This window comes from Anopheles funestus, chromosome 2RL, assembly GCF_943734845.2.
Source record: "Anopheles funestus chromosome 2RL, idAnoFuneDA-416_04, whole genome shotgun sequence".
Classification (NCBI taxonomy): Eukaryota; Metazoa; Arthropoda; class Insecta; order Diptera; family Culicidae; genus Anopheles; species Anopheles funestus.
In genome coordinates, this window is record NC_064598.1 from 60,192,334 (window position 1) to 60,219,394 (window position 27,061).

At 40.7% G+C, this 27,061-nt stretch overlaps 1 protein-coding gene across 5 annotated transcripts; it reads right to left on the reverse strand.

Moving 5' to 3' along the window:
- Window positions 1-1,037: 1,037 nt before the first annotated feature.
- Window positions 1,038-26,984, reverse strand: LOC125766643 (protein numb). Of its 5 annotated transcripts, none has more exons than XM_049432867.1 (4): window positions 26,796-26,984; window positions 25,629-26,026; window positions 5,827-6,075; window positions 1,038-5,761 (listed from the first exon to the last, which is right to left on the reverse strand). In XM_049432867.1, exons 3-4 carry the CDS (start codon window positions 6,031-6,033, stop codon window positions 4,367-4,369), a joined length of 1,602 nt encoding a protein of 533 aa, XP_049288824.1. In that variant the 5' UTR covers window positions 6,034-6,075; window positions 25,629-26,026; window positions 26,796-26,984; the 3' UTR covers window positions 1,038-4,366. The 5 variants fall into 5 exon arrangements, with proteins under 5 accessions (XP_049288824.1, XP_049288819.1, XP_049288822.1 ...); XM_049432862.1 differs by lacking the exons at window positions 25,629-26,026; window positions 26,796-26,984 and adding exons at window positions 6,209-6,791; window positions 20,920-21,521; XM_049432865.1 differs by lacking the exons at window positions 25,629-26,026; window positions 26,796-26,984 and adding exons at window positions 6,209-6,791; window positions 7,891-8,049.
- Between the last annotated feature and the right edge of the window lie 77 nt (window positions 26,985-27,061).

Below are 27,061 nucleotides of genomic sequence, written 5' to 3' on the forward strand. Positions count from 1 at the left end.
CATGTTTTAGAGATGAGAATAAAACCTCTTGTTAGTGAGTCACCCATGCGGAATTATTGATATTTGTCAGCAGGTGTCACGATCATGTTAGTCAAAACCCAACTTTCTTCATTTCCCAACGCAAGGCTTACTACCGTTTGCTCAGTTCTTTGATAAGTGATGCCTACATAAGTGAACCGTGTATGACAGATCGTACAACCCAATTCGCCCAAGTTTATTACTTGAATTAGAAGAATTATAATCAACGTCAATCAGACCCATGAAGCATGAAATCGTGCCTTTACTACCAAGAGTCTACGTATGACACCTTTCTGCTTCTTGTTCGATCACTTTCAACAATCTATCCAAAGTTTTTCATAGGCCAATAACATAGACACCAAGCATCACACAGACAGCAGCGATCGTCTGATAATAGATAAATAAAACAAAGATCTACATTATGATGACACCATTAGTGGACAAATACCATCCACGTATGGGTGATGAGTAGGCAAACAATTGGCCTCTAAAATGACATCAGAGATAAAATATTTTAATAAGCTTCTTGCTTCTTGCTGAGAAAACCGTCGAGAAATAAGGATTGATCTATTAAGAACGTGGCAATACTTCGAAAAGTACTCTTTACTTCCTTGTCAGGAAAAATTCTGATAAAATAAAAGGCATTTTCCCTACTCACGTTTTTTGCATTTTGATTTCCATCTCGAATATTGATTTATTTTTGTAATTATTTGTATATATATATCATCAATAACAGTTCAATAGATTGGTACCGTTTTTCTCGTCTCGCTATGCAAATCGCTCCCTTACTTATGCAACGGTATGATGTTTGTTTCGCTTGATCTTATCTGATGCTTTCTTTCTTCATTTTTTTTTCATTGGATATGCCGTACCATTTATTATACCCGGTGGAATTAATTTTGTAGCCATTTCGAGCTTTTTCTATTCCAAACAAAACTATTGTTTTACGGATGAATATGGACTTGTTTACGTTGATGTTCCTTCCTTTCATGAATTATGAAGTGATATTAAAAAGATGGTACATTTGTTCATCCCTTGCCTTTATTAATGTGCTTCCGCTGAATGCGGACATCAGTCAATAGTTAGTATATTGTATGCCGTGTTTATAACAACGCGTGTTTTCAGTAAATAAGCGTACCCGGTAGTAGTATTGTGAGGATAAACTATGAAACGATCGAGTGCTGTCGCGTGTAATGAGCGGGAAAAAGGGTTCCATTTTTTCTATTACTACGGACGTATTACAATAATTCGTATCCTATACCGTATTTTATATATGCAGATAATGGTGTTTTTTCTGTATGGTTTTGCGATTGGGAGAGATATTGTCCCGTTAATAAACCGTGTACAAAAATATTCTGTGACTGAAAACCCGGGGACAAACTGGATTTGACGACTTGACAGAGAAAAAACGATAAAAAAGCTCTTTTCGTGTGTTTGTATATCAGTTAGTATGCCGTTTTATGGTTTAAATTTCAGGTGAGTTTAATTTCATTACAATTGCATAAGTTTATCCTGCACATATTCGTTTCGTAAGCGTTAGGTAAGATTTCTTCATCTAAAGTGGATAGAAAATTGATATGTCTTACAATTTCGGCAATAATACGCAACAGTCGAACCGTATTGGTAATCTGCTCGGGCAGGTGCACTTATGGGACAAATTATGTATTTCTTTTATCAACGCAAACACTGCATCAAATGCTTCCGTCTATCTGAATACATGTAAGATTCATAGAAGTCCATTTCCTTTATGCAGCTTGCATTATTATCGGCTACTTGTATTATTATCGGAGCGAAGAAGCAGCAGTATCTAACATATTGATAATGTGGGGTAAAAAGATTAACACTTTGGGCTAATTTTAATGAATCATTTTAATGGAAAAAATCGAAACTAGTCTCGTTCGAATGAACGGGAAACATTTAACGGATTGAAAATGTCAATCGATTTGGATAACGAAGGATTTGAAATGATTATTACCATTTACCATTTCCGGTATCTACAACCTATGAGCACAAACTAAACGGAGCGATCGCGTAGTAAAAAAACCAAACGAGCAAAATACACTATCCTTTCTATTGTATATGTACACATATCTACAAGCAAAAGCTGACAACTTGACGGTTTTCATTTTAAGACTTAATTAGCTTTGTACAAAATATGTTACAAAAATTCACACTTAAAGAATTGTAACAAATTTCAGTTAAAAATCGTCAGTGGAACTGATTGCTACACATGAACCATTAGTTTCCTCCAAAGTATAAACGGCTGATAGAGACAGTAACGTAGCTTAGAACATTCATAAAACTTGCTCGGCGTGTGTATGATTTGCTTGCTGGGTTGCAGTCTTCTGAAAACGCCGATGTTTAAGTGCTTCGTTTAAGACGGCAAACTGCTCTGTTTTACAAGCAAAGGTTTCTCATTTGTTGTACATACGCTTCTTTCATAATGTAATCGATTTCATGAAGCCACCGAATTTTGTTTCCAATTTTTCCTTTACTTCGCTTCTTCATTTATCTCGTTATTATAACTTTACGCTAGTAGTTGTATATATATTAGTAATCACAATACGTTTTTCTATACTTTCTTTTCCATTTTCCCAGTTTTTGGGCCTTTCGCCAAAAGCATTGTAATATTTGTTTTTGTTTTTTCCACATTAATATTTTGGATACTTCGGTTGATTTCGCAAATAAAACAACTATTCGCTAGGTCGGCTTCAATTGCTAACGATCGTGAAGTTGCGACTGCACACGGGGCCTTCTATTTTGTAAGTACAATGAAAATCGATCGACTCTGTTCCGGCATCTTCATATGGGTTCATATTGCTCCATATACGCCAACTGACTACATTTGTGCAGTACTGCTACATTATCTTTCCTATTCGCTATTGTTGCTCCTTAAATTGTTATCTGCGATTATTTGCAACCACACACTCTTGGTTTTGGTACTCTAATCGTGGCCACACGACATTTTATTTTTAGTGAATCCGATTAGATTCCTTGTAAGCAGTTCAATGCTTTAGTGATTCACTGTTTTGCCTTTTGTATCGCAATAATCTGACACTACCGTAGCTTACAACAGGCGCAGCGGACAGATACACTACAAGTAAAGCTTCATAAGCCGTAACGTGTTCTTTTTATTTTTTTCATTTGTTGAGGTTAATAATAGTTAAGCTGCTCTAATAGTTATGGTAGAGGTTGTTAGTAGCAATATTGTGTTGCCGGCCGATAGATTGGGCTAGGTTTAAGTATTAGTTTGCCTACAGATCAGATAAATCAACTTGTTCGGTTTACAAACATTTGCCTAACATTCTTTCCAGCGACTGAACTGTATCGAAGGAAAACAAATTTCGAGTGTGGTATCACGCATAACACATTCATAACAATGGAATATAAGAGTCTTCTTCTTGTCAGTACGAATACAGAAGTACAACATCCCTTATGTTGGTTTACCGTGCAACAGAAACAGATCTTTGATACATTGATGTCAATAAATCCACCTAAATCCAGCTAAGAAAAATTAACAAAAGATTACCTATGTATAGAAGAAATGTGTGTGAGACAGAAAATTATTTCCCAGCAATCGTTTGTTTTCGTAAAAAGATGAATAAAATCCTATATTTCTTCTTATTTTCCGAAGGTATGATAAATTGATAATACCGGTAGAAGTTGTAGTAAATGACACTGCGAATTTGACTTTGATGTTCTTTAAAGTGAGTACATAGTAATGACAAGAAGAAGACGAGTCGAAATTGTGGTCCACAAAATTCTATTGCAAATATTATCAAACGAAAAAGTCTCCAAATGACGTAGAAATATTCTTACTGGAATGGAATTGAATTTCTAATATTCTAACCAGTATCGACAATTGGTAAGAAAACAAATTATGTAAGCTATGATCACTACTTTGTTCTACTATTTGTTGGTTAGATGAAAATAAACAAAAATCATACAATAAAATGCTGCTCATGAGAATGTTTCGTTCATAACTACGTGTAAGTACTATTACAGCTCCAGAGCTGTTCTCCATTAAGTAGCAGTAATCCCAGTTCAACATGTTTGTCTTAAACAATAAAACGCAACATTCACGATCATGATTCGTCGTCCCCTTTCGGCAGGATTGATCGAACCACCATCGATGTATAGTGCAATAACAATCAAATAATTCAGATACAATTAGCTACCATTCAACGATTATCCCAAACGAACCAAAACACCCCAGAAAAGCACCAAAGAAATACGGGGACATGAAACACACGTGATTCCACATTTTGATACTCCATTTTCCCGTCTGCCTATGACAGGCAATAGGCAGTAGTAGTGACGGCAAACAATGCGTCCTTGAGAACTACACTTACAGATGCACTTGAAACGTTTGTGCCGGAGGTTTTGGAGGCGAAATGAATGGATTCGTGCTATGTATTTCCGGTTTGGCTACGTCTGCCACCCACTCGGCATCGAACGGGTCAGCTGCATTAAGCGACTTTGCGCGGTTGTGCAGTGAAGGCGCGCGCCGCGGAGATGGCGAAACATTCTTCACAATCTGCCCTAGCCACTGTTCCGGATTGGGCAACGGTGATGCCGTTTCGATTGGGACTACTACACTGGAGGAGGTGGACGTACTAGAAGCACCTACTACCGTTTCCGTCGTTACTGGGAATCCACCACTAGCAGGAATAGTTGCTGTGGTAGTATTGCTATTGATGCTACTACCGATACTACTGACACTGTGAGTCGTGTTGCTACTCACACTGCTACCGAGGACAGATAAGTCCAATGTTTGCTGCTTGTTTAGAGGGGATATAGATCGTGGCGGGATCGTAGGCACGACCGACAAGGATGGTAATGCTGGCGGAACGATATCACTCGGACCGTTTCTGGGAAGCAGCCCAGGAACGTAACTGCTGACAGCAGTCGCAGAAGAAGATGCCAGTGTGCTGGATGTGATGCTCGTGGTAGCGGTTGTAACAGACGATTTTAGTTGCAGCTCTTTGTTCAGATAAAAATCATCCGTATCATTTTTGGTAAGCAGCGACAACCCTTGGCTCAGTTCCTGGCATAGCTGGCTGACAGTGTCCGTCGGCTGAGGGGACACTTCCGGAATGGGCGAAACAGTCGTGCGTTGCGGTGTGCCCGGTTCGAGGAACGCGCGCTGCCGTTCAGCATTGGACGGAAGATCATTTATTCGCAACGACATCTGACGCTTAAACGGGGAGGCCGATCCAATCTGCGTAAATCCACGGAAGCTTCCCTGACGTTCCAGCATCGAGGGTGTCGCATGTGGTCGCTCGATTGCGAACGGATTGTACGGTTTTGATGCGTTGTTGTTCTGTTGCGGGGCCACAACCGCCGTATCCGTGCCACCTGCCAGCCGTTCCGTCATCGTTTGCTGCCTAAATGATCCAGTACGGGTGAAGGTGGAATTTTTCATGTCAAACGTCATCGTTACACCGCACTCTTTATCACGACGCTGCTTGCGTTCCAAACATACGGCAAACGCACAGCCCACCGCATGGGAAAGCCGTTCGCCGGAATCTTTCGTGGCCAGAAACCCGTGGCACATCCAACGACGCGTCGTACCATCGCGACAAATGTAACTGAAGCCTCGTTCATGATTACGATCCGGCGCACAGAACGAAACTTTTTCGATGGTCTGATCAACGATCAGCCCCTTAGTGTCATCCTCAACTACGCGAAGCCCATCACCGCTAACATGCAGCTGAGCCCGTATTGCACGTCTCCTCGAGTTCTAAAAAACATAACAAAAACACCATTGTTATTTTGTTCTTTTAATCGTAGACTTAATATACTTACTCGTAACACCTTCAACGCCTCTTCGCACACCTGCATCCCACGAGATTCGAACACTTCTACGCATCCCAAATATTTAACCGCAAAAGTGCATGTAGCCGAACGTACCGCATGTTCGTCCGATTGCCATTGATGGGGTTTAGCCGCCTCAGGAACACGATCCTTGCGTCTGCGAAATGAATCGCGGAATGATTTGCGCAATCGATCCATTTTCTTTGGTGATCGTTTACTCTGCCGGAATGAGGCTGATTTCTGCAATAGTGTTGTATGGAGAAAGAGCAAATCGTGCTTTTAAAATAACAGCAACAAAAATATGATAATATAATTGCATTAAAGAAAGGATACACCGCAATATATGTATTATTATGGGACCATTTTCACTAACCGTATTTTTGACATCTCCATACGTGCCACGGGTAAACCCGCGTTCCAGCGGTTCGTGCGATGAATTGGAATTACCCATTTCGTCGGAGTGCTACTGGATACAATCTTATTATTTTACTGTTCTATCAAGATCTCCACTATGGGCAAGGGCCTCTTGCTTAATTGATGCAATTGCCCTTTACAGTGTATGTTTTTTTTCTTTTCAAACAAATGTTTTGAGGTAGAAACTAGTTGCCTTGCTCACTGATTTGCCGCTTATATATCACATTTAAAGAAGTACGTTATGCACTTGTAGTAAAGCAGACACAACTCTTGTCACTGGATCTAACGCTGCTGAGTGGCTTGTTATGCTATGGTATTGAATTCAACGTCGATCGTTTTGCACGTATGGCACACAAGGGCTATTTATTGCCAATAGCATTTAACCAACCCTAGTGTCCGGGTTTGCTTTACGCTAAGAATGTAACGTCGCTTAACATTAGACTGGACACAAGGACTGTATGCGTGAAGATAGCTCTGGTCACATAATCATGTGAGTCATATGCACCACCGGTCGCTTTAGATTATTTCTGTCGGGGGTTTCACTGTAAAAGAAAAAAATATACTCGTTGATGTGTTGTCGATGCGAACGCACAAAGCATTGTAGCAGTTTATTTTTTTATAGTATGCCCGAAGAAGAATTATTGTCAGTTGAAGAAGAGAATAAAAATCTCGGCAAATTCTAACGTTATACTGAACTATTAGCTATAGTTCCTTTACCATTTGGAACAAAAACACCAGAATCACGTGCATCACGTTTTACAAATGCCGTAGCAATTAAGTTGATCAAACCCACCCGCTGACTAATCATCGCAAGACACATATTGCAGAGAAGAAAAACCACTACGAACGTTCAATATAATTACGAAACTTTGATTGATCTACCTAATTTTGCTTGTGAAGGCTTCTCAGTTACTTTTCGATTCCAATGTTTGGCTGCTGCTCATGAGCATGATGATCGTGAAGCTGTTTTGTGTTACGCACTGTTTCGTTGTCATATGAACGAACTGCAGTGATTCATGTGTAGGTGTTCCATTTCGCAGATCGTTTTGCCAATTGAAAACACATCATCCTACGTGCAGAACTTTTTACAAAACTATTTGGTTATTGTTAAGTAAGTAACCTTCCAACCTTCCGTCAGCATCATTATGAAACAGTAATCAATAATTTTGTTTCCGCCGTGACGAAAGCCGGAAGATGTTTGGTTTCGCTCAACAGCGCCACAACGCATCGTCGTTCAACGAAAGCACGGAAATGGTTGTTTAATGTGAGAAAATTAACTTCTAATCCACTTTCACAGGCACTTAACGGGCAAAAACATTACAAGGGAAATATGCCGCCTACGTACAGTAAGTAGCCTTCCATAGAACACAAAAAGTTTCGTTTTTGGAAGGATATTTATCACCACAAAACAATTCCAAATGAATTGTTGCCATTCTGTCACAAGTTCAACTAGACCATTTCCCACTTCCTGGATGTTATTTTAAAACCTTTTTTTAACAACTAAACACTACCGCAGGGCTTCGCTCCCCTAAAAAAGTTCGTGTGACCCTTTTCGTTCACTGCCACTGATCACTTGTAAAAAAAAATCTATCCATATATCCCTTCACTGAGGGAGGCTCCGTCACAACAGTTACCGCTTACTTGTTCCCGCGATATGTGCGCGACCCTGACACCGTCTTGACGACGTCAGACCTGCTGTCTTGCTGCAGATATGCACGACTGGTGAAGTTACTGCCTGCCGTTCGAAAACACCCGCAACGCTGCTTGCTTTGGGTGCGTTCGAAATGAAACACACACGGCAGCAGCAACGTACGCACTGGTTCGATAATGACGTCGCGCAGAGATATACGAATGATGGCGTTAGAGCGCTTAGCCGCCGTGTGCTCTCGCATACCAACAACAGCGTACCGGGAGGTTCGAGATTAAGACCAAACACTACTAGCAAAGTGACCAAATGCAGCTTTATCGTAACACATGGGCGTTTTTTCTAACCTGGCTCGCAAACCTATCGTTCGGCAGTGTGGGTGACCGTCCAGCGTGTTTTAACTTTACTTTACTATGGTAACGGTCTTAGCATGCCTGTTTTGCACCAATACACCGGTACGGACACTGCCAAAGCTTACCTGATTCCACTACACGTTCGATATCTAAATATGCGTCTAGCCAGCGTTGTGGAATCGGTTCCTCTATCCACCTATAGGGTTAGGAAACTTTTGCTTACAAACGTAGAAATTAAATTTTTTTTTCAATATTTTTTAACTTTTGCTTTGTGTCATTTCGATATCGAACCCTGTAAATATTTACCACAGCTTGATGATTTTGAAAAGATTATTTATATTAGTACGAGGACTAAGAAATACATTTATGCATTAACATTAGCAAATGAAAACGATTTTGCCAGAATTAGATTTGCTTCTTGGAACTCTGTCTAATCCCAACCAAGGACATTTCGCTCCCGGCACTAAAACTCCCATCAGTTCATTACATTACAAATTATTTCGCCTCTGTAGCCCTTCACCATTTCTGGCATTCGTCATATTGTCGCGACCACTTATGTAACAATTAGACCTCACTCCGGACATGGCGCTGCCGACCATCATTAGCCGACCCATGGTTTGCAAACAAATCATTCTAATACACAAAACGATGGAAGTGAGCCACGCTTGAGCCATCGATGAGGGAGGCAAAAAAGACGCGAAAACACGATAATAGTTTTCCTGGTTGCCGTTAATGTCCTTGTGCTTTTGTTTGCTAACCGTACGAAAATGTATGAATTAACCTTCCGTAGGTGACTGCGGCGACTCAATTGCGCCGAAAAAAAAACAGTGTACAACACATCGGAATGTAACAATAATATAAAGTATATCAGTACGGGAATGGTAAGCATGTGGTACATAAAATTCACACGCTTGCCCAACAACGTTCATCTGTGGTATGAGTCCTTAAAGCTTCTTGTAAAAAAAACCCAATAACCACCAAACCAATAGATGGCAATGGCATATGCAGCCCCTCTATTTTACGGCTGCAACATCGGAGAACTGTATAGCATTGCGATTCATCGTGCATATGAAATTCCCAGGGTTTCCCCCGCGATGGTAGAATATTTCAACATCGCATGCAGCACACACACACACACACACACTGCACACAGGTCGGTTGACCCACCAGTGCAGTGAGCACGACGTCAGTATAGGGCCCGTCCTAATGCAATGCAATGTTCCTTCGTTTTGTGCAGACAGCGCGCGGTGGCTATGTCGATATCTAGCACACGAATGCAATGTGGCTAATGCATCCAATCGAAAGTTAACCAACCGGTAGAACATCGCTTGAAGGTCGATAGGAGCATGGTTTTAGGTTACCGTATGTATGTAAACCTTTCAACCGATTACTGAGCAGCATTAAATGGATAATTACTTCAATCGATTTGCTTGTTAATGAGTGAAACAATCGTTTTTAGATCGTTGAGTAGTTTTCTTTTTTTTTGCGAACCCATTATTAACATATCAGAAACGAAAAAAAAAATTAACGTGTGACAAATTATGTCAATTTTCTCATGTTTCCTAACGTATCAAAAAGTGTCGTAAAAAATTGTTTAAAATAAAATTCAAGATTTGTATTATTATAATCTAATCTAACACGCAAATTTGCGAAACCCAAGAAGGATTATTAAATGTTTTCGTTGGTTTTCTTTAAATTTTACAAAGCAACGAATGACTGTAATTATTTACTTATAACTACTTGTTGAATGCAAGATTTTTGTTTGAAGCTAGGCACTATCCAACAGATTAGCTGTCCATATACATATTACTAGGCGAGTACCGTAGACGCCCCCTACATTATTTAAAATCGCAGTTTTTGCTTCCACAAGAACCTATTGTCGATCGACAACCGACGGAAGTTCACTTTCTTCCATACGCAAACTTCCAGCAATGGAACGAAAGTTCTTGTAAACTCCTAAGAGCTATTGCGTCCGTACGCATACACATGGGGTAAATAACAATAGGTATTTTCAGAACAATGGTTATCCAAACCCAAGCCGCGGCGCCCTCGGTGTATGTGTGTATGTGTGTGTGTTTAATCTTTGCATTCGCACCCGAATATGCCAAGAATTCCCACGTCAATTTTTTTTTCCTGCTTACACACCTTCTTTCATTCTCTTTTCATCTCAATCACACGCAGCTTTAAACAGTGGCGGCTGCACACGGGAAGGTTTGCGCATTTATTCCAAGATGAAGAAAATCTTAAACATCTTCCAAAGGTAGGGAGACGATGCGGTGACTTAGAACTTTCCCCTTCCATGAGACTGGTCCGTTTATTATACGAAACTCACATCACATCACACAGGCGATCATCATTTGCCGGTGTGCCTGGAAAAAGCAAAACCCAAAAACTAGCAAATTCCTTCGCTCTCTTGTCTCCGTATGCGTCTTTCGCCGGGGTTTTCTTTTTGACCTTCGTCGACTGCTACTGCCAGTTTTGTCAGAGGTATCAAGGAAATGAAAAATTCCAAACAAGAGACTGACGTTTTCTTTTTTCCCCTTTTTTTTTTGCTAATTTATGCTTGGGAAAATTTCACACCAACCACCGTTTCCCCCCCTTTCCTTTTAGGGTCGTGCCGATCGTTTTCTTCGGGGTTGGCATTTTTCCAAAGCAAACCCAAATAAACTCGGACGGGCTTTTAATCAAACTGTACTATTGATAATCCCTTCCTCTCTGACGGTGCGGCTCGAGTGGGAAAGGCTGGGAATTATTCAATCTTAGTGAAAAGCATTGTTAAAGACGAACCTTCTCATCCGTGAGGAGGCTTTCCCAGCTGAGAAACATGGCCATGGTCAGTGACTAGCTGCTGCTGGTTGATAAATATTGCTGTTACTTTTTTCTAGTTTTATTTGAACGATGTGAACATTCTTTCCTCAAATGGGACAAATTATTACTTTGTATGATGTACGACCCCTCTTTTCCATTCTATGAGAAAAAATCAATAAACAATGTTAAGGTATTCGTTGTTTTCAAAATTAATGTAAAATTGTTACCAAAAGTTTTGTTAAATTACCAAATTCCCTTCCGGGCTGTCATTGACCTCTGGCACGCTGCGACTCCATGCAACTCTGCATGGACACTTTTTTTGTGTTCATCAATTGACAAAAGCTAGACCCCTTCTTGTCCGGAAAGAGGACGATTATGACCGTTCTGCTTAGCGGACCGAAACCGTTGATCCCACCGGAGAGTGCTGGGAAAGTGTGTGCAGAAAACATACGCGGACCTCACCGTCACTGCAGATGGTATGTGTGTGTTTGTGGCAGTGCTGGTGGGAAAATACTACACCGTACTTCCTTGCCCTGTCTGCATCCGTCTGGTCGCTCCGTTGGGGTGCCTCTGATGACACTCCACACTTATAATAGGGCCGGTAATCGGTGCAATATTGGAACACGAGAGCAACCAACAGCATGGACGGCTGGATGGTGACCATATAATATGTTGGTCGCTATGCTTCCTCGAGCATACGGCGTTTCCGCCACCGTGTAATTTGTGTTCTTAATTTTGATGTAATTTTTTTGTTTAAAAAAATCTCTCAACTGCCAACCATAACGTTGGTGAACGACACATTACATATTTTTGTGTGGGGCATTCATTTGTGGTTAACTTTTGGTGGCTCTGTATAATTTGTGTATTTTTATTATTATATTTTCTATTACGATTTATAAAGATCTGCGAAACATATGATGATTAGTAAATATGTTTTCAATTTAAAAAAGAAGTTATAATTTCTTTTCAAAATATTGTACCACGTAGTGCTGATGTTAATTTAAAAACTTCAATTTGATTCTGCTACAGAAACGGAATTCGCAATGTGCGCTAGAGAACACGTTTTGCTCATCGGTACTGTATAACAACATTAAATCATGCACGTGTCGGTAACGCGGAAGAGAACATCCGGCTTAGCTTCCTAGGGAACAAAAGAAGGAAGAGAGAAGCAGTACAAGCGAGCGAACGAGCGAGCGCGCGCGCACGTCTCAGATTAGACGCAACCCGGAAGACTGCACACAGCATCCGGATCCGGATCCGACGACCGGGAACAAACCGGAGCCATGCAGTTATTGGTTCGTTTTCGCTTTCCACCCACCACCACCTTGCCACGCTGGAAACAATACGTGCAAACTAATATTTCTCGAGCTCGAGGCATATTGCACCGTAAATATGCGTCTTAATACCCGGGAACGTGGTCTCGTGAAAGCTTGTTCTTATAAGCGTTGATAAAGCTGACGCTTCGCAACCCTACCACGACGTGTGCCGAAGAGGTTTCTATCGCGCGACATCCCTCCCGAATCCAACTGGGAACGCATAATTTTCACACATTTTACGAACGAAACCCACCGCCAACAAGCGTCGTTATCCGATTTCCATATTCGTCTAGCGCTCGTTAGAAATCTAATCTAGACTCTTTTAGAACCGTAGCGTGAACGAAGCGTGGAAAATAGGGGGACGCCCCTTCTTTTTTTGTTTTGTTTTGCTTTTCCAACCAGTTTCCCACCTTCCGATGGGTTGGTGCACTGCTTTTTATGTCAACTAAAAAAGGAAATTAAAACACTTCCGCACCATCGCACGATCGGTACTTCAAGTGGCAAAGCCCTTCAAATCTCTCCCTTTTGCATCAACCGTTGACAAAACTTCGCATGAACGCCCGGAGGATAGCGACTACCAACACTAAACTGGTTTCATAAATTACGAACGAATTAATATCCGTCATTTAAATGATCAATAAGAAATGGAAAACTTCAAACGTACAGAGAAGAAATCCAATTCAGATGGGTGGAAAATTTAACTGTTTGTGAAAGGAAAAAATAAAAAATACACTCTTCAGCATCTTCTCAAGCTGGGGAAATGCTCTGAAACGACCAACAAAAAAACATATGGTGTACGGTATTGGATAGTGGCAGTTCCGTTTTTCGCTTCCATCAGACAGCAAAGAGAGAAATCAAGCGATCGAGCAACCGAGCGAGGGATACAGTTTTCCATCATTAAACAAAATAAATAAGCGTGGGAACTCTGTATGTAAAAAGGGGGTAAATAAGGAATAGGGAAACTGCCCGAAGCCATCGGTTTCGAGTCCATCACGCGTTATTTCATGGCCCAGCTAATTATTGTAATTGAATAAATGTGTGCGAGATGAGTGAAAATGAGAAAGCAATCAAGAAAAACCACAGGACCAATGTGGGCTGCGTAGGAGAAAGGATATGACGCCCGAAGTGAGTGTTGTTGTATTTAATGTTCTATAAATGTTTTACAAATTTTTATTAGTTTGGGGATATATCAAATAATTTCATATTGTTTTTTTGTTACGATGAGATAAATCCAGCCTTCCATTAACCTTAATTTCATATATATTTTTGCACTTGTCTTGTAACTTCGTACTCAATATGTGTCTGGGCTTCTTAACATCAAATGAAATGAATCGACATTTACTGCCATTCTTCCCACACGACCCCTTCTACATCAATCAATCACTGGGATCACTCCACCCATCGTTTAGCTCAGCGTCGTCATTGTCAGCATCTTCTGTGCCCTTATACTTCGTCTGGTATCAGGCTGTTCAATATTTCGTTCATTCACCTCGAGTCAACTGGTATATTGTATCAATTGCCTTTGTCCAGTAGCGATCGAGGGAGGTGGTAACGATGCAGGAGGCAATGCAACGGCAAAAAGTGCATCGATACAGAATCGATTCATGTTACGACGACGTAACGCGGTGATACTGACATCCATTGACATCGTAGGCGAATCTCGTTCGACCGCGTACAAATGATCCTCTTCTCCGTTGTGTGAAATACTATTAACAAGGAGTTAAGACAAAAAAACAAAGCGATACTACTTGACTATCTTTTGTAAATTACAATCAGTTGAAGGTATTGTGATATCGATAGGAAAGAAGCTCGTCCTTGCTACGACGATTCTAAAACCTGACATGACTTTTCCATTTTATCTAGCAGGAGAGGGGTACTTCATGTCTTACCACACTATAAATACTTCTTTTTGACAGAAAATGGTTTGATTGTTTAGTGGTAACTGCACAAATCTCTGCACGACACAACTTGTACCAAATCTTATATTCTTTTAATCTCTTTTATGCAGGTCTGTGGGTATTCGCGGGTTATGAGTAAAAAAAAAACAAGGAGAACCCACTAATGGGAAGACTTCCTGAAGGTGTAGTGTCAAAAAGAAACTAAATTTCTTCACTAACTATTTTTAAAAAAACTGGTTTAAAAATGGAACCAAACTCATTCGTTGCAACCAAATTATTCGTTACATAGCAAAAAAAACGAATGAATTAAGGTGGCATATATCCAATAAAATCGACATACACAAATATCGTGATATAAAAACAGCTGCTACGGACACTTATTATTGACCAGTATTTAATTGTACAGCTTTAAATTCTATAATGTAAAGCTAAAATTGATTTTAGCTATATTTACTCATTTAATTTAACGATTATTTAGTATAGAATGGTCAGCCCGTATTGCCTATAAGTATTTAAGTAGGATGAAATTCACATTGGTTGGGTGTGCACGATTGGATTAATTAAAAAAAAGTTTTCAGTGCAATTTAAAACATAGTGGCGATTATACCAATGGATTAAAATGAATCACCCGAGATCTTCTTCTTCTCACTAGACTTATTTTTACTACGTAGCCAGATAGTCAGTCCTTGCTAAGAGCAACGGACGGTCCCCTGATGGGATTTCATTCCCAGTCCTGTCGTGTTTCATACGTTCATCACATACACCACCGGACCGTTACACAGGTTAAAGCAAACTAGTTATGACATACAATTAAAGACATAAATAAAAGAGAACAGTAACGATTTTAGAAGAAAAGATTACACTTTGTAACAAATTTTGTCTTGTTCTAGACATTAATATTTAACTTGATGCGAACAAATGCCAAGTCTTTAAAGGTTTATACATACATTGTGAGTTGAGGTAAAGTAATCCACCGAACCAGTTTTCGCTTTTCCTGTGTTCGTCATTACACTCACTAGCGCATCATTCCTCGAACAACCTACACATGGCCAGGTGAATGCGATGAGTCACTTCACCCGCAATCCGTGGAGTAGTTGTCTTGAATTCGAATTGACTAAATCCCCTTCGAGCCGAGCGGATGAATCATGTCTGTCCGATTCAACCCTAACCCTCCACATGCCCGGCCGTTATGCACTGTTGAACTATCAACATTCCAGCATTCCAGTGGGCAGTGTGTATCTCACATTAGATTTTAACTGTTTTAATGTTGCGCCATCGAACCACAGGCTCAGCACAGATGCACACACCACGATCGAAGCACACCAATTTGTGATTCTGCGCCACTTTATCTATCAAGTCACACGGGTGGAGTGCGAGATGCTAGAAGCAAATCACCCTCAGAGCCTCAACCACTTATGCTTCCGATCACTGTTAATTGTGTTAATTAAGTGCTGGTGTAGTGTAATGGCACGCCGGAATAGCCGTTCCCCCGGCATTCCCTGAGTGTGGTGGATTTTCTTTTCGCTCTTAAATAACACCAATCAGTCAGGGCGGACCGTGATAGCACGCTGTGGCATTCGCATGGAAACCGATAATTAATTCAATTCCACCAAGGACAGTTCCAGAAGTCAACGAGAAACGAAGCGTCGACAAATGGAGGTGATGTTCGCACCCTTTTCTCAGCATCACCCATTATGTTCTCTATTGGATTATTGACCAACTATGGCAACGCTGCTGCTATGAGGGGGTAAACCATTTCAATTATTAAAAGTGATTTAATAAAGCGTGTTTGGGATTTGCAGTCCAAAATAGCAACCGATAACAGTCGATTTAGCCACTCAACTTATGTTTAAATTTAGCATCGCTTGATGTAGAGATGAAATAAAGGTTTGTAAAAATAAAAAAATAGCCACAGGAACGTCGGTTTTAAAATTAAAATTGCTGACAATAGGTGCAAGTTGATGTTGCACAATTGTTTCTAAACTATTTTATGTACTTGTTTAGCTTTCGTCTAGTACTGTGTATTTTCTTCAACAGTGTAGTCCTGACTACAGAACCTGAAACTCCCTTTAAATCAACTTTCTAAGCGATCATACGATACTCTCGTTTGTTTGTCTGAAAATGCATGAAGTTGTATAAACTCTAACAACCATTGGCAATACTACCACCCTACAAAAAAAAGTTTATGGCACAATAACTGCAAGCTAAATGAACCGTTTTCCACCTCTTTCAAGGCCTTTGACCGATGTACATGATCGAACCATAACTATGCGGTCGTGAACACGTACAAATCAGGGCGGAACAGTTATTTTTTCCTTCAAATCTGGTCCGCAGTTATTTCAGTGAGCGGTGCTTTTGAGCTACATTTTAGATCATTTTGTGCATGTGTGTGCATGGGCTATGATTGAAAAAACTGTAAACAAAACTGAAAGTATCGACATTAGAAATGGTATCCGAAAAGATGTGCTTCACCATCATTCGTGTCAGCTGGTCTTGTTAATGGTATATTATAGTTATAGGCAAGCGTGTTGTATTCCTTTCGTAATTCATTCTACTCTCCTTCCGGACCGTGTGTGTTCCTTGAGTGTGTGAGCAGATGTTGCCAGGCACGCTTCTTGGGATGCATTTCCATCTGTCTACTTTTTACCATTCGTTTTCTCTGGATCATTCGTAAAACTGTATTGCATTCTTCAGCCTACAAATGATAAGCGTTACAATAACTTTTGCTTAAGCTAGCTGTAGTTTACAATAAATGAACAAATTAAACGTCAATCAAACGTTTTACTGCTCTATGATCCAATTATTAAACTAATCAAGCATTTTCTAACAATTGTAATACTCATTTTAACCGAAATTTTCTGAAGACATTAATTCCTTACATGATTCCAATTCCAAGATAAAAAGAAATCGGATTCCTTGTATGGATGAAATGTATGGATAAACATATGCGTTTCCTTTGTGTTCAGTAACAAATAAAGGATACGTCCGGAAGGATGTTTGCACCATCCATTACAATATCCGGCACATGCTTGTTGTTCGACGTAGATCGCTTTGACTGAAGAAAATCAATGCCGAAAATCCCCCGCACAGAAGGAAAATCATCTAACCGTAACCGATGTCAACAGCCGCCCTTGAATGTATGGAAATGGCAGCCGAGTTTGAGTTGGGATATACGAACAATTGCAGACGGTCTCCTCAACAGGTGTTACCAAAGGATGAAGTTTTTACTCTTATCCATTCTCTACACGTGCTTCGTGCTTAGCCATGGCCTTTTGTTTACTTTTGTATCCAACGTGAAGAAGGTGCCCTGCATGAACACCACCGACATATTCGGTCTGGAGCGCTAGACGCGGCGTTGTGCAACAATGTGGGAGAAGCGGAATAAAATTAGAATTATACAGAATTATTTATATTCATCCATTCCTTACTTAGTGACAAAGTAGGAAACAGTAAAATGTAAATACACTAATTTATCACAAAACCTTTCCATTTCCATTCTTGCATTTTCTCGATTACATTTACCACGTTTGGCTAATCTATAACTCGATTGCTTTCTACCTCTCGGACATGATTCATGTTTAGCAAATTGCGACTGAGAATTGCGCAGTAAAAAAGCGTTGTAGCACTCCACCGTCGATCGACCAAGAGGCGCGCGAAAGAGTTTGCAAAATGAAATCATAGAAGAAACAACGAAAGCAACAAAAAAATATCCTCGAACCAGGTGATGGAAAGTCCGTTTCTTGCGTGGCAACTTGTTTTGCAGTGTAAGCAAAGATACAACATCATGACCAACACCAGAAGGAGAGAGAGAAGGAGAGAGCGTTTTTTTTCAACCTGGCATGTTCCGTGACTTGAGCTGAAGTCCAACGATACAAACAGGCACAGGCAAACTGGTTTTTGGCCCACTACCTTGCCGGAGACAACCAGCATTCCTGTGTCTTGCGCATTGATCAACACAACACGTTTTACACCGGGACCGGGTGTGTGTGTGTAATGGAATGGAAGATGGAAAGAGACGTGTAAAGTAGACAGATCCATAAGATGAGATGTTGCACCCGTTGTTGGCGATCCATTCAAGTGCGATTCAACGATCATTCGACCAAATGAAGATTGTGCTGTATTGATCACAGCAGAAGTTTGCAGATTTTTTTTTTCGTTTCCAACCTTCACATCTACCATCATACCACATCGATCAATATCACTACCACATAACGCACACACAAACAAATTTTCTGATCCAAGCTTTCGAACAAAAATAGTACTGCAAAGGAATGCAACGAAATTGTTGTAAATGACCAAGCCCAAAATCCGTTTCAACGTCTGTTACCCACTTAGCGCCTCATCGAGAAAAGAAACACTCGAAGCTCGCCTCACTACGGAACCGATCAACAGATCAACTCACTAACTTGCACCGGCAGCGGAACTTCCAGTTCACGCAACGCATTCCTTCAAACTAATGAACGGCTCGCGCTGTTCAGATGGATGGAAGCTTCCAAAAAGTTCTCAAATTTGTCACACCCTACCCGCCGCCGCTTGTTGTTACGTTTCCTATGTTTCTTATTGCACACGAATCATAAAGAAAAAACAACAAAAAATAGTTTACTCCTGCAGGCAAGGGTCTCGGCCACATGAAAAGGAAGCAAATTGCCTTAGTTGCGCGCATTGCGCATTCGAGCTACAGTGTATCACACAGGTTGACCAAAGTGGCCACCATATGCAGATACATTTTTCATCCATCAAATTGGCACCTCGTGTTCATCTCGTCTAAAACCGGGTTATCAGTGCAAACAAGCGCAAAATAGATAAAGCAAACTTGTAGCGAGAGATGGCGATGCTGCTGCTGCCTGCCGGGAACGATCTGTTGCGGAAACCATATTATCATCAACACTTGCCGTGCTCATCCAACATGGCACGAACCGATATAAGGTCACGTTATAAACAATCCAAACAGCAAAACCCCATCCTAGCCGGGCAGCCACAAACGTGCCGGAGATGAATTGCCTCGGTCATTTGTACATAAGCAACGTTCTTGTTTGCTCAAGACGTTGGTAAGATTTTAATTGACATTTACAACCCCGAGATGAGTGAGCTGAACGGCCATCGTACTCCGGCCCAGCAGCACCACAGATAAGTCAGTTTAAGGTAGGAAAATTACCGTACCGTACCCTTTTATTTTTTTTTCTGTACCTGAACTACAGGGAACCTGGTAAACAGATAAGAAACTTACGGGTTGTTCACAGCATCCCGCACATCTCCCTAAGGGATTCATTCACCCGTTCCACGTGCTACACACGCATCTCGCCGGGATTATGGGAGATAAATACGGTGCGAAAAACAATCTGTCTCTACTGAGCACCACAAACACCTCTTCCGGATGAACAGCATTGAAATAGATTCGACGCAAAAGCGGACGTGTCCTAGGTGATGCCCACTCTACCGCAATAGATCCTTGTAATGTACTGTAAGACCCTGATGGATTATCGCATTCGGGTTTTATTTTCATCCCGAACATGCTCGCAAAACCACAAAAATCTAATCTACCCGTAAATGGACAATGCTGGTTTGCGGGGTTTCGCAGTTGTACCAAACGTTGCTGGGTAAATCGTCTTACGAACGACATAAATACGATGAAAAAATGAGAATAATATTTAAAATAAGGATTCATTAAACACAATCTGCAGGTAGATCGTTTTGCTTATATCCTTTCGATTACAACAACACGCAGCAGCAACCGAACGTCCGATCAGGGTTTGCAAAAATTGAAATTTCTGTTCCGAACAGGGCTGCATGTAATCAGTAATTCTAAAACGAGTAAAAATATTTTACACAAAAAATGTTTAAAAGGCCAAACAGTAATCCCCCATCGAAAACCGGGCCCGATCTCGTCAAACACACACACACACACTCACAAACATCTACACAATCTGGACAAGAGTTGTGGCACAAGAGAAATACGTCAGCATCCATGGCCCTGGGGCAGCGTTTGGATAGGCAACGCTGTCTACGTAAAAGAAGAAAACATTGCTGGAACCGGTTTTTGGGGTAACCAACAATGCAATCGCCGCCTGAAGAAAACCTGCTCCGGTGGCGGTAGAAAGAAGGTGATTCCTACACTCGCTTCATGGCCGACGATCGCAAGTTCTCAGGATGGCGATGATATTCTTCCTTCGGAACACTCTGTTTAGCTAGCATATTGATGATGTGGTTCAGAAGATCGTCCGATGTGTAGGTTCGAATGCAAATGAACGTATTAACTGCGCCGCTCTAGCTGGCTTAGGATCGATTCCAAGTGTTCATTCCAGGAAATGGCTAATTGGCCGGAAGTGGTAAGTGTTTTAAGTACCTGCACGAAGCAACATGGAACTAAAACCTCACGGCCAGAATTAGGCGAAATGTTGAACAACTCTCCTCACATTTCGTGCCATTCTGCGTGTGCGTCTGTTGATCGACATCTTCCGACAATTCAGCAACAGCCACAGATATCTCATGGAGGGGCATCGAACCTTTTTGCAACAGGTTTTTTTTACCCATCCTAAGGTGTGCTGCGTGTGCGTTCCATTGCTCATAACCTTTTTTTCTCGTTCTTCTTCAACTGACATAATTTTCTTTCTCGGTTTGGCTGCGCCAAACGGTGATGGGCTTTTTGTTACCTTTGCCTTCGCAAGAGCTTTCCCGGTTGCTTCGGACGAAGACAACGGCGACCTCAAATAAGAGATACTTCGATAATTAGTGCCACAGTAGCACCAACACCAAGATGTAATTCGCACTAATGGTATTCCACGTATCACGAATTTGAGGCACAAACCGATTGCTTCACCAATGGGATGATTCCTTTTCTTTCGCACAAAAGACACGCACTTTCCGTTCCGCAGTTATTGCAATGTACGATGAGATCGGTTTCACTACAGGAGCTTCGGTGTACATAATTGACGGTAGCTGCTCAATTCTTTTTCATTTCGCAGGGAGATACCACATCAAACTTAATATTTTCATTGATCGTAGATTACATCTCAAAGAGACCGTTGTGAAACTCGCTAGAAAGAAATTCCATCCCTGGGTCAACAACTAGCTTAATAATGCTCCATTCCCGATGCAGAACTCAGGGTTTTAATCGATATTTGGCGGATAAAACACACGCGTCAGCAACAAATCACGACAGCGATCACAATCACACCGCACCAAAACACACGTTGGAGGCGATGGCAACGAAAGACCTCCGCGGCAGAGAAAGACACGGCTCTGTACGCGCTGCTCCGAACTACCTCAAACAAAAACTATTCCATTGAACAGACGGCCACTTCGAACGACGCTGTCCGTAACGGTCGAACTTGAACCGCTGTACTACAGCACACCAACACTACCAACCCAAGCGTCGAAGAATCTACGCACACCTAAACGCATTCGATATCAACCCGCTTACGCACACTTTCGGATTGTCACACGAAAGAAAGAGAGCGATGCAATTACATTCCTCCTTATGGTTTTGTTGAGAATTGAAAGAAATTTAATGATTATTTGTATAACTTTATCAATTAAAGTGAAAGCATCTAAAGCGCATACAAGAAAACAGGAATAACATTACAAAGCTACAGCAATTTCGCAGAATAATGATCTTAGTTAAACTATAAAAACATTGCGAAAGTGAGACACAACTACTGACAATACTGCTCGAAACCATTCACAGTGAGATACGTGTGAGCAAAATTACTCATTCAATCGAGCACACTGAATACGGAAAAGATTTTATTTGTCCAAATTTTTATTTTTTATATAATTGAAACACTATAATATTTGAAACAGCGTAACATAATACAGCGTACACAGTTTTGTTTGTTCCAAATAAAAGAAATTGAACTCCAGAACAATTTTTTCAAAAACTTCAATTTTTTTTGCATGACATTAATTTTTACCACTGTGAGCAAGTTTCTCACTCCGAATGGTTTCGAGCAGTCTTCTCACTGGCTGTTGGCGCACACTTTCAAAATTGCACACTGATCTACGATCCCTAAAATACATGATTATCAATGAAACTTAGTATGATATCATGCAATATGTTATCATTTAGGTTATAGGATATTTTATATTTTCAATTTTCATTGGAAAATTATATTCTTTATTTTCCAATAAATATACAAAATTGATCGTAATTGCAACGCTCTCTTTCTTTCGTGTCGCTATCTGCCAGTGTGCGTAAGCGGGTTGATATCGAATGCGTTTATGTGTGCGTAGTTCCTTCGACGCTTGGGATAGTAGTGTGGGTAAGGTGAAGTAAAACAGTTCAAGTTCGACCGTTACCGTTAGCGTCGTTCGAAGTGGCCGTCTGTTCAATGGAATAGTTTTTGTTTGAGGTAGCACCGAAGCACCGTGTACAGAGTCTTTCTTTTTCGCGGAGGTCTTTCGTTGTTATTGTCCTCAACGTGCGCTAAGTGAGATGTGACCGTGATTTGTTGGTAATGAATGTGCTTTGTTTATCAAAGAATGATTTAAAACTCTTGTTTATTTTATAATGGTTTACTCGTTTCAAATGTTTACGTTACTGTTCGACAAAACAAGTATAAGCACTTTTTGCACTAGTTGTTTGAGATACATATTTGTTTGTATTTCAGGAACATAATTCGTTTTAGATTTTCAGATATGTTAAACAATTCTACGTTTCGTCACACGGCAGTACCCCGGTACCATATTCCATCCGAACGCTTCACCAGCAGAACTACTATCCAAATACTGCGAAATTAAAGTCAAGGAAACCTAAAAAATGGCAGACCAAGACCTTCAAAATTGTAAATTGTAAAAGAGAACAAGTTTGTGAAATCAACAACGAAAGGCGATCTGGAAATACTAGTAAAAGCGAAATAAAAAAACAACATATCATCTCAGAAAATAGCAAATGATACTATTTGCATTAACTTTTTGCCGGACTATTTTGCATAGAATTGTAAGTAAATTCCTTAAAAAAAATCCCTTTCGCAAACCTTTCTCAATGCATTTGTGACTCATTTTTATTCCATTAAAGTTGTATTGAAACTGCATTGCAATCACGTAGAATATTAGATAAGATGACAAAACGTGCATGATAAGTTTGTGTCTTTCATTTTTCTACACATCCGATGACTCAAAATCCCTTAAGATAAGATAAATGGAAAATCATGCTTGCGCTGGACGAACGAATATCATTATCCCCTTTATGGAATGATATAAAAAACCAATAAATCATCGTGCTGTTGTGGCCCTGCTTTAGCGCGGAGTTACATATGAAAAAAGAGTTTTATACAGTCAGTTTTTAAAATAAAGCATAACTTGTTTCAAAGTATGAATAATGATAGTTGAATAATTTATTTACTATGTTTACTATTGATTTTAGTTCAATCAGTTACTTCTTAATATTGTTATGGTCTGGCATGCTTTTGTTATTCAAGTGATCACACACGTATCATGTAGTTAAATTTACCATATAAACTGATTCGGAAACATACAATGGTTATTAAAATCGTGTTTCATGCTGTTGATAAAATGGATGTTGATGTTCAGAGTTCGCTCTAAAACACTGAAAGTAGACGATAAGGTAACCTAGTAGGACTTTAATCCTAGAACTAGTACTAAAGTAAGGCAGGGAAGAGCTGCTTAACTTTTCGAATTCTGACCAAAATAAGAATGAGTATTTCCAGTCCATCTTTTGTCAACATAATTATTGCAAACATAGAAATCTTTAGATTCATCAGCATCATATATCGATATGTTACAAATTAAATGTTTACTTTTTTATTTATAACCACAACTTGGCATCAACTCAGCAAGGGGTTTAGACCTCCCATTTCAGCCAATTCTTGATTTTATTTCATTCCCTGTAAGATTTGGTAGCGGTTCTGTGATGTTACGCTATCGTTAAATCATCGAACCCATTCAAAACGTAAAACAAATAGGCCATTATACGATCGTCATGATTTATTAGGGAGTGACCCGAAATAAGAAGCACAACATAGCTTAAACATATTGCTTTTACAGCAAGGAAACAAATCAAAATAACGTTTGAAGCGATCTTTCATACATGATAGCTGATGAAATAAGACATCTACGCTACCAAAAAGAGAAGTGATCCGATTGAGGGCGCGTTCGTTTAGTTCGTTACGCACTTTTGAGCAGCGTTTCACTTACACTCGATGGTTGCTAAATTCGATAGTGCACCGACCTCGGAAGCTTTGCTTTGAGTTACAATTATAAATGTTCTTCCAGTCCGTTGCACACCGTATCATCTAACAGGAAAGGAAGTGTAGTGTAAGCATTCGTGTTGTCTCTGTGCGGGAGCAATCGTTGCTAAAAGCCTCCCACATGGTAGGAACCAGCCTCATGGCAGGAACATTACAATAGAAAAGGGTGCGACAATGTCAAACCGGTGATGTTGGGCAAGAGATCGTCTTGCAAACTCATGTTTTGTGTTGCAGTGTTTACCCACTTTGCATGAGTTAACCCTTGTGATCGATAGAAGTAAACGTGTTTCACATTAAATGTAACAAAAAATCTATGTACTTTACAGAGTTGCTTGAATGAACATTTCCAACAGATTCGTTAAATTGTTGGAAAAACGAAGTTAATTTTAAAAACTCTTGCCATTCTGGATTTTTTTTAAAGTTATGGACAGCCGAATCGCTCACGTACTTTTCCATCGAAACCCGTCCCTTTTTCGATGCACGAATCATGAGATGATGACGATGGTGATGATGATGGAAGATGGAAACGGAATGGTGCAGTAAAAACCACCCATGCCATGTAATGGTCGCCAAGCAAAAACGAGGTCAACTAGATTACACAATTTGCACGACACTGCAACGCCAAACTTCAAATTGTGTGGAATAGGGTACCTACGAAAACCCGATTACTGCAATCGCATCGAGCCGTAAAAGGCATCCTTAGCCTGCTGACATCGGAACCGGAGGTATTGCTATCGCTCGAACACACCTGACTTACTTGTTTGATTTGTGCATAGGTATATGACGAATTCTTCATTCGTCATACAGCTTATAACGAAAGCGAGAATGTACTAATGGTTTCATACATATGTAGTTTGCGATATGTATGTAGGTATCGCCAGCGCACCTTCAAGCATACTCATCGATAAAAGAAGCATTCGCGCGGTAGTTACATAACATTTGCGGCGAACTGCAGCCCTCGTGAACTGGCAGAATGGTTTGTTTGCGAACGGTTACTGAGGGATTATCTGGCTCGATGGCTTTTCGATGGATTCGTAACATTTCACGCAAACAGTCTTTGTGAAGGTATTTGAAAGTTTTAAGCAACAAATTGGGGTGTATCCTTTCATAATTGTACACTAATCATATCATTTACGAAATCGAACAAAACTTACCCGCTCGTCTCCAGTGAGTTATTCTAAACGGACGTTATCTGCTGTTGTCCAGCACGGTGATGCCGGTACTGTCTGCAACGTGGAATCGATTCAGCGATAATGATTAAAACACGAGCACAACACGCGATGCATCAAGGCTTCGAGCCCGGAGGTGCCCGGAGTCGGTACCACAGGTGTGAAATTTCGAAATCGTGCGATACGAACCAATCCGCTCTGACTGATTGTGGGCACTTTTCGTGTTGTGTTACGTGCTGCTATGAACTGGAACAGTCAACAGCGGCAAAACTATCACAATGCACTGTACAGACGAATTTTCTCATACCGTTTTGTCACGAGCTTCTCACGAGCCTTTCGCTTGTTTCATTCGGTTCACCTGTTGTGGGGACCAGGCTATATTACTGCAAGGGAAAGAAAGGGTAGCATATTTTGACGGGGTTGAGACTTATTATGTGTACTAATTAAAAAAAAACATCGAGTTTCACTTTTACTAGCACTACCAATAATCGCCCAATCTATTCCAACACTTTTGCTTCTTTTACCATTTCTTTCGCCGTTTCATTGAACGCGCTGCACAACAAAAGAAAATTTCCAAACTCCAACTTCAGCGCGATTTCGATGCATAACGCTCGCTAAGCGGATGTTACGATTTTCTCTCACATTCAACCCGCCAGCAGAGATCGTTGAGCTGGGAGTTTTGTTGTTTTTCACGTACTTGGAAATTTTCCGCACACACACACATACACACGCGCGCGCCCTCATACATCATACTTTGCACTGACACATTTGTACACCATGCGGGCTTTTCCGGTGGTGGAAATTTACGATTCAAACATATCGCCAATCTTTTGCAAATGCTTACGCGTTCACGCAAGATTCACTACCTCTCAAGGGCTGTCACGGAGCATGCTGACGACGATGGGTGATGATGATACGACGGTTGATATAAGGGAAGAAAAAGCTGTGATATTGCTAAGGAACACCATCAACCAGTCAGTATTCGTCACATCTGTTTGTGTGTGTATGCAAGGAATTTTCATTTCGGGCTTGACGTGACGAAAACCACCCACTTACCGCATCGAAAAGAGTGAGAATTTAATCGATACAGTGCCTTGGGGGGGTCGTCTTCTGTGCTACTGGCCATCACAATTCACAAACATTTTTTCTTACCGCTTTCCGTGGTGGTACGCGTCGTGCCTCAACAAAGACGCTACTTTTCCGTGTTAGATCAACTTCACTAATGCGTTCAGTGGCTTTTGTGCGAAAGAAATGTAGCAGAATAGGAAACATGAGCGTTACAACGCGAACACACTTTCAGGCAACCCTAAAGCCCGCCCCCCGTCGTAGCTATTTTCCTTACGTTTCCATGCCAGCGAAATAACCAAGCAGGCATGGAAATCGGAGCCGACGTAGTTTCCACCACGGTAAGTACGATT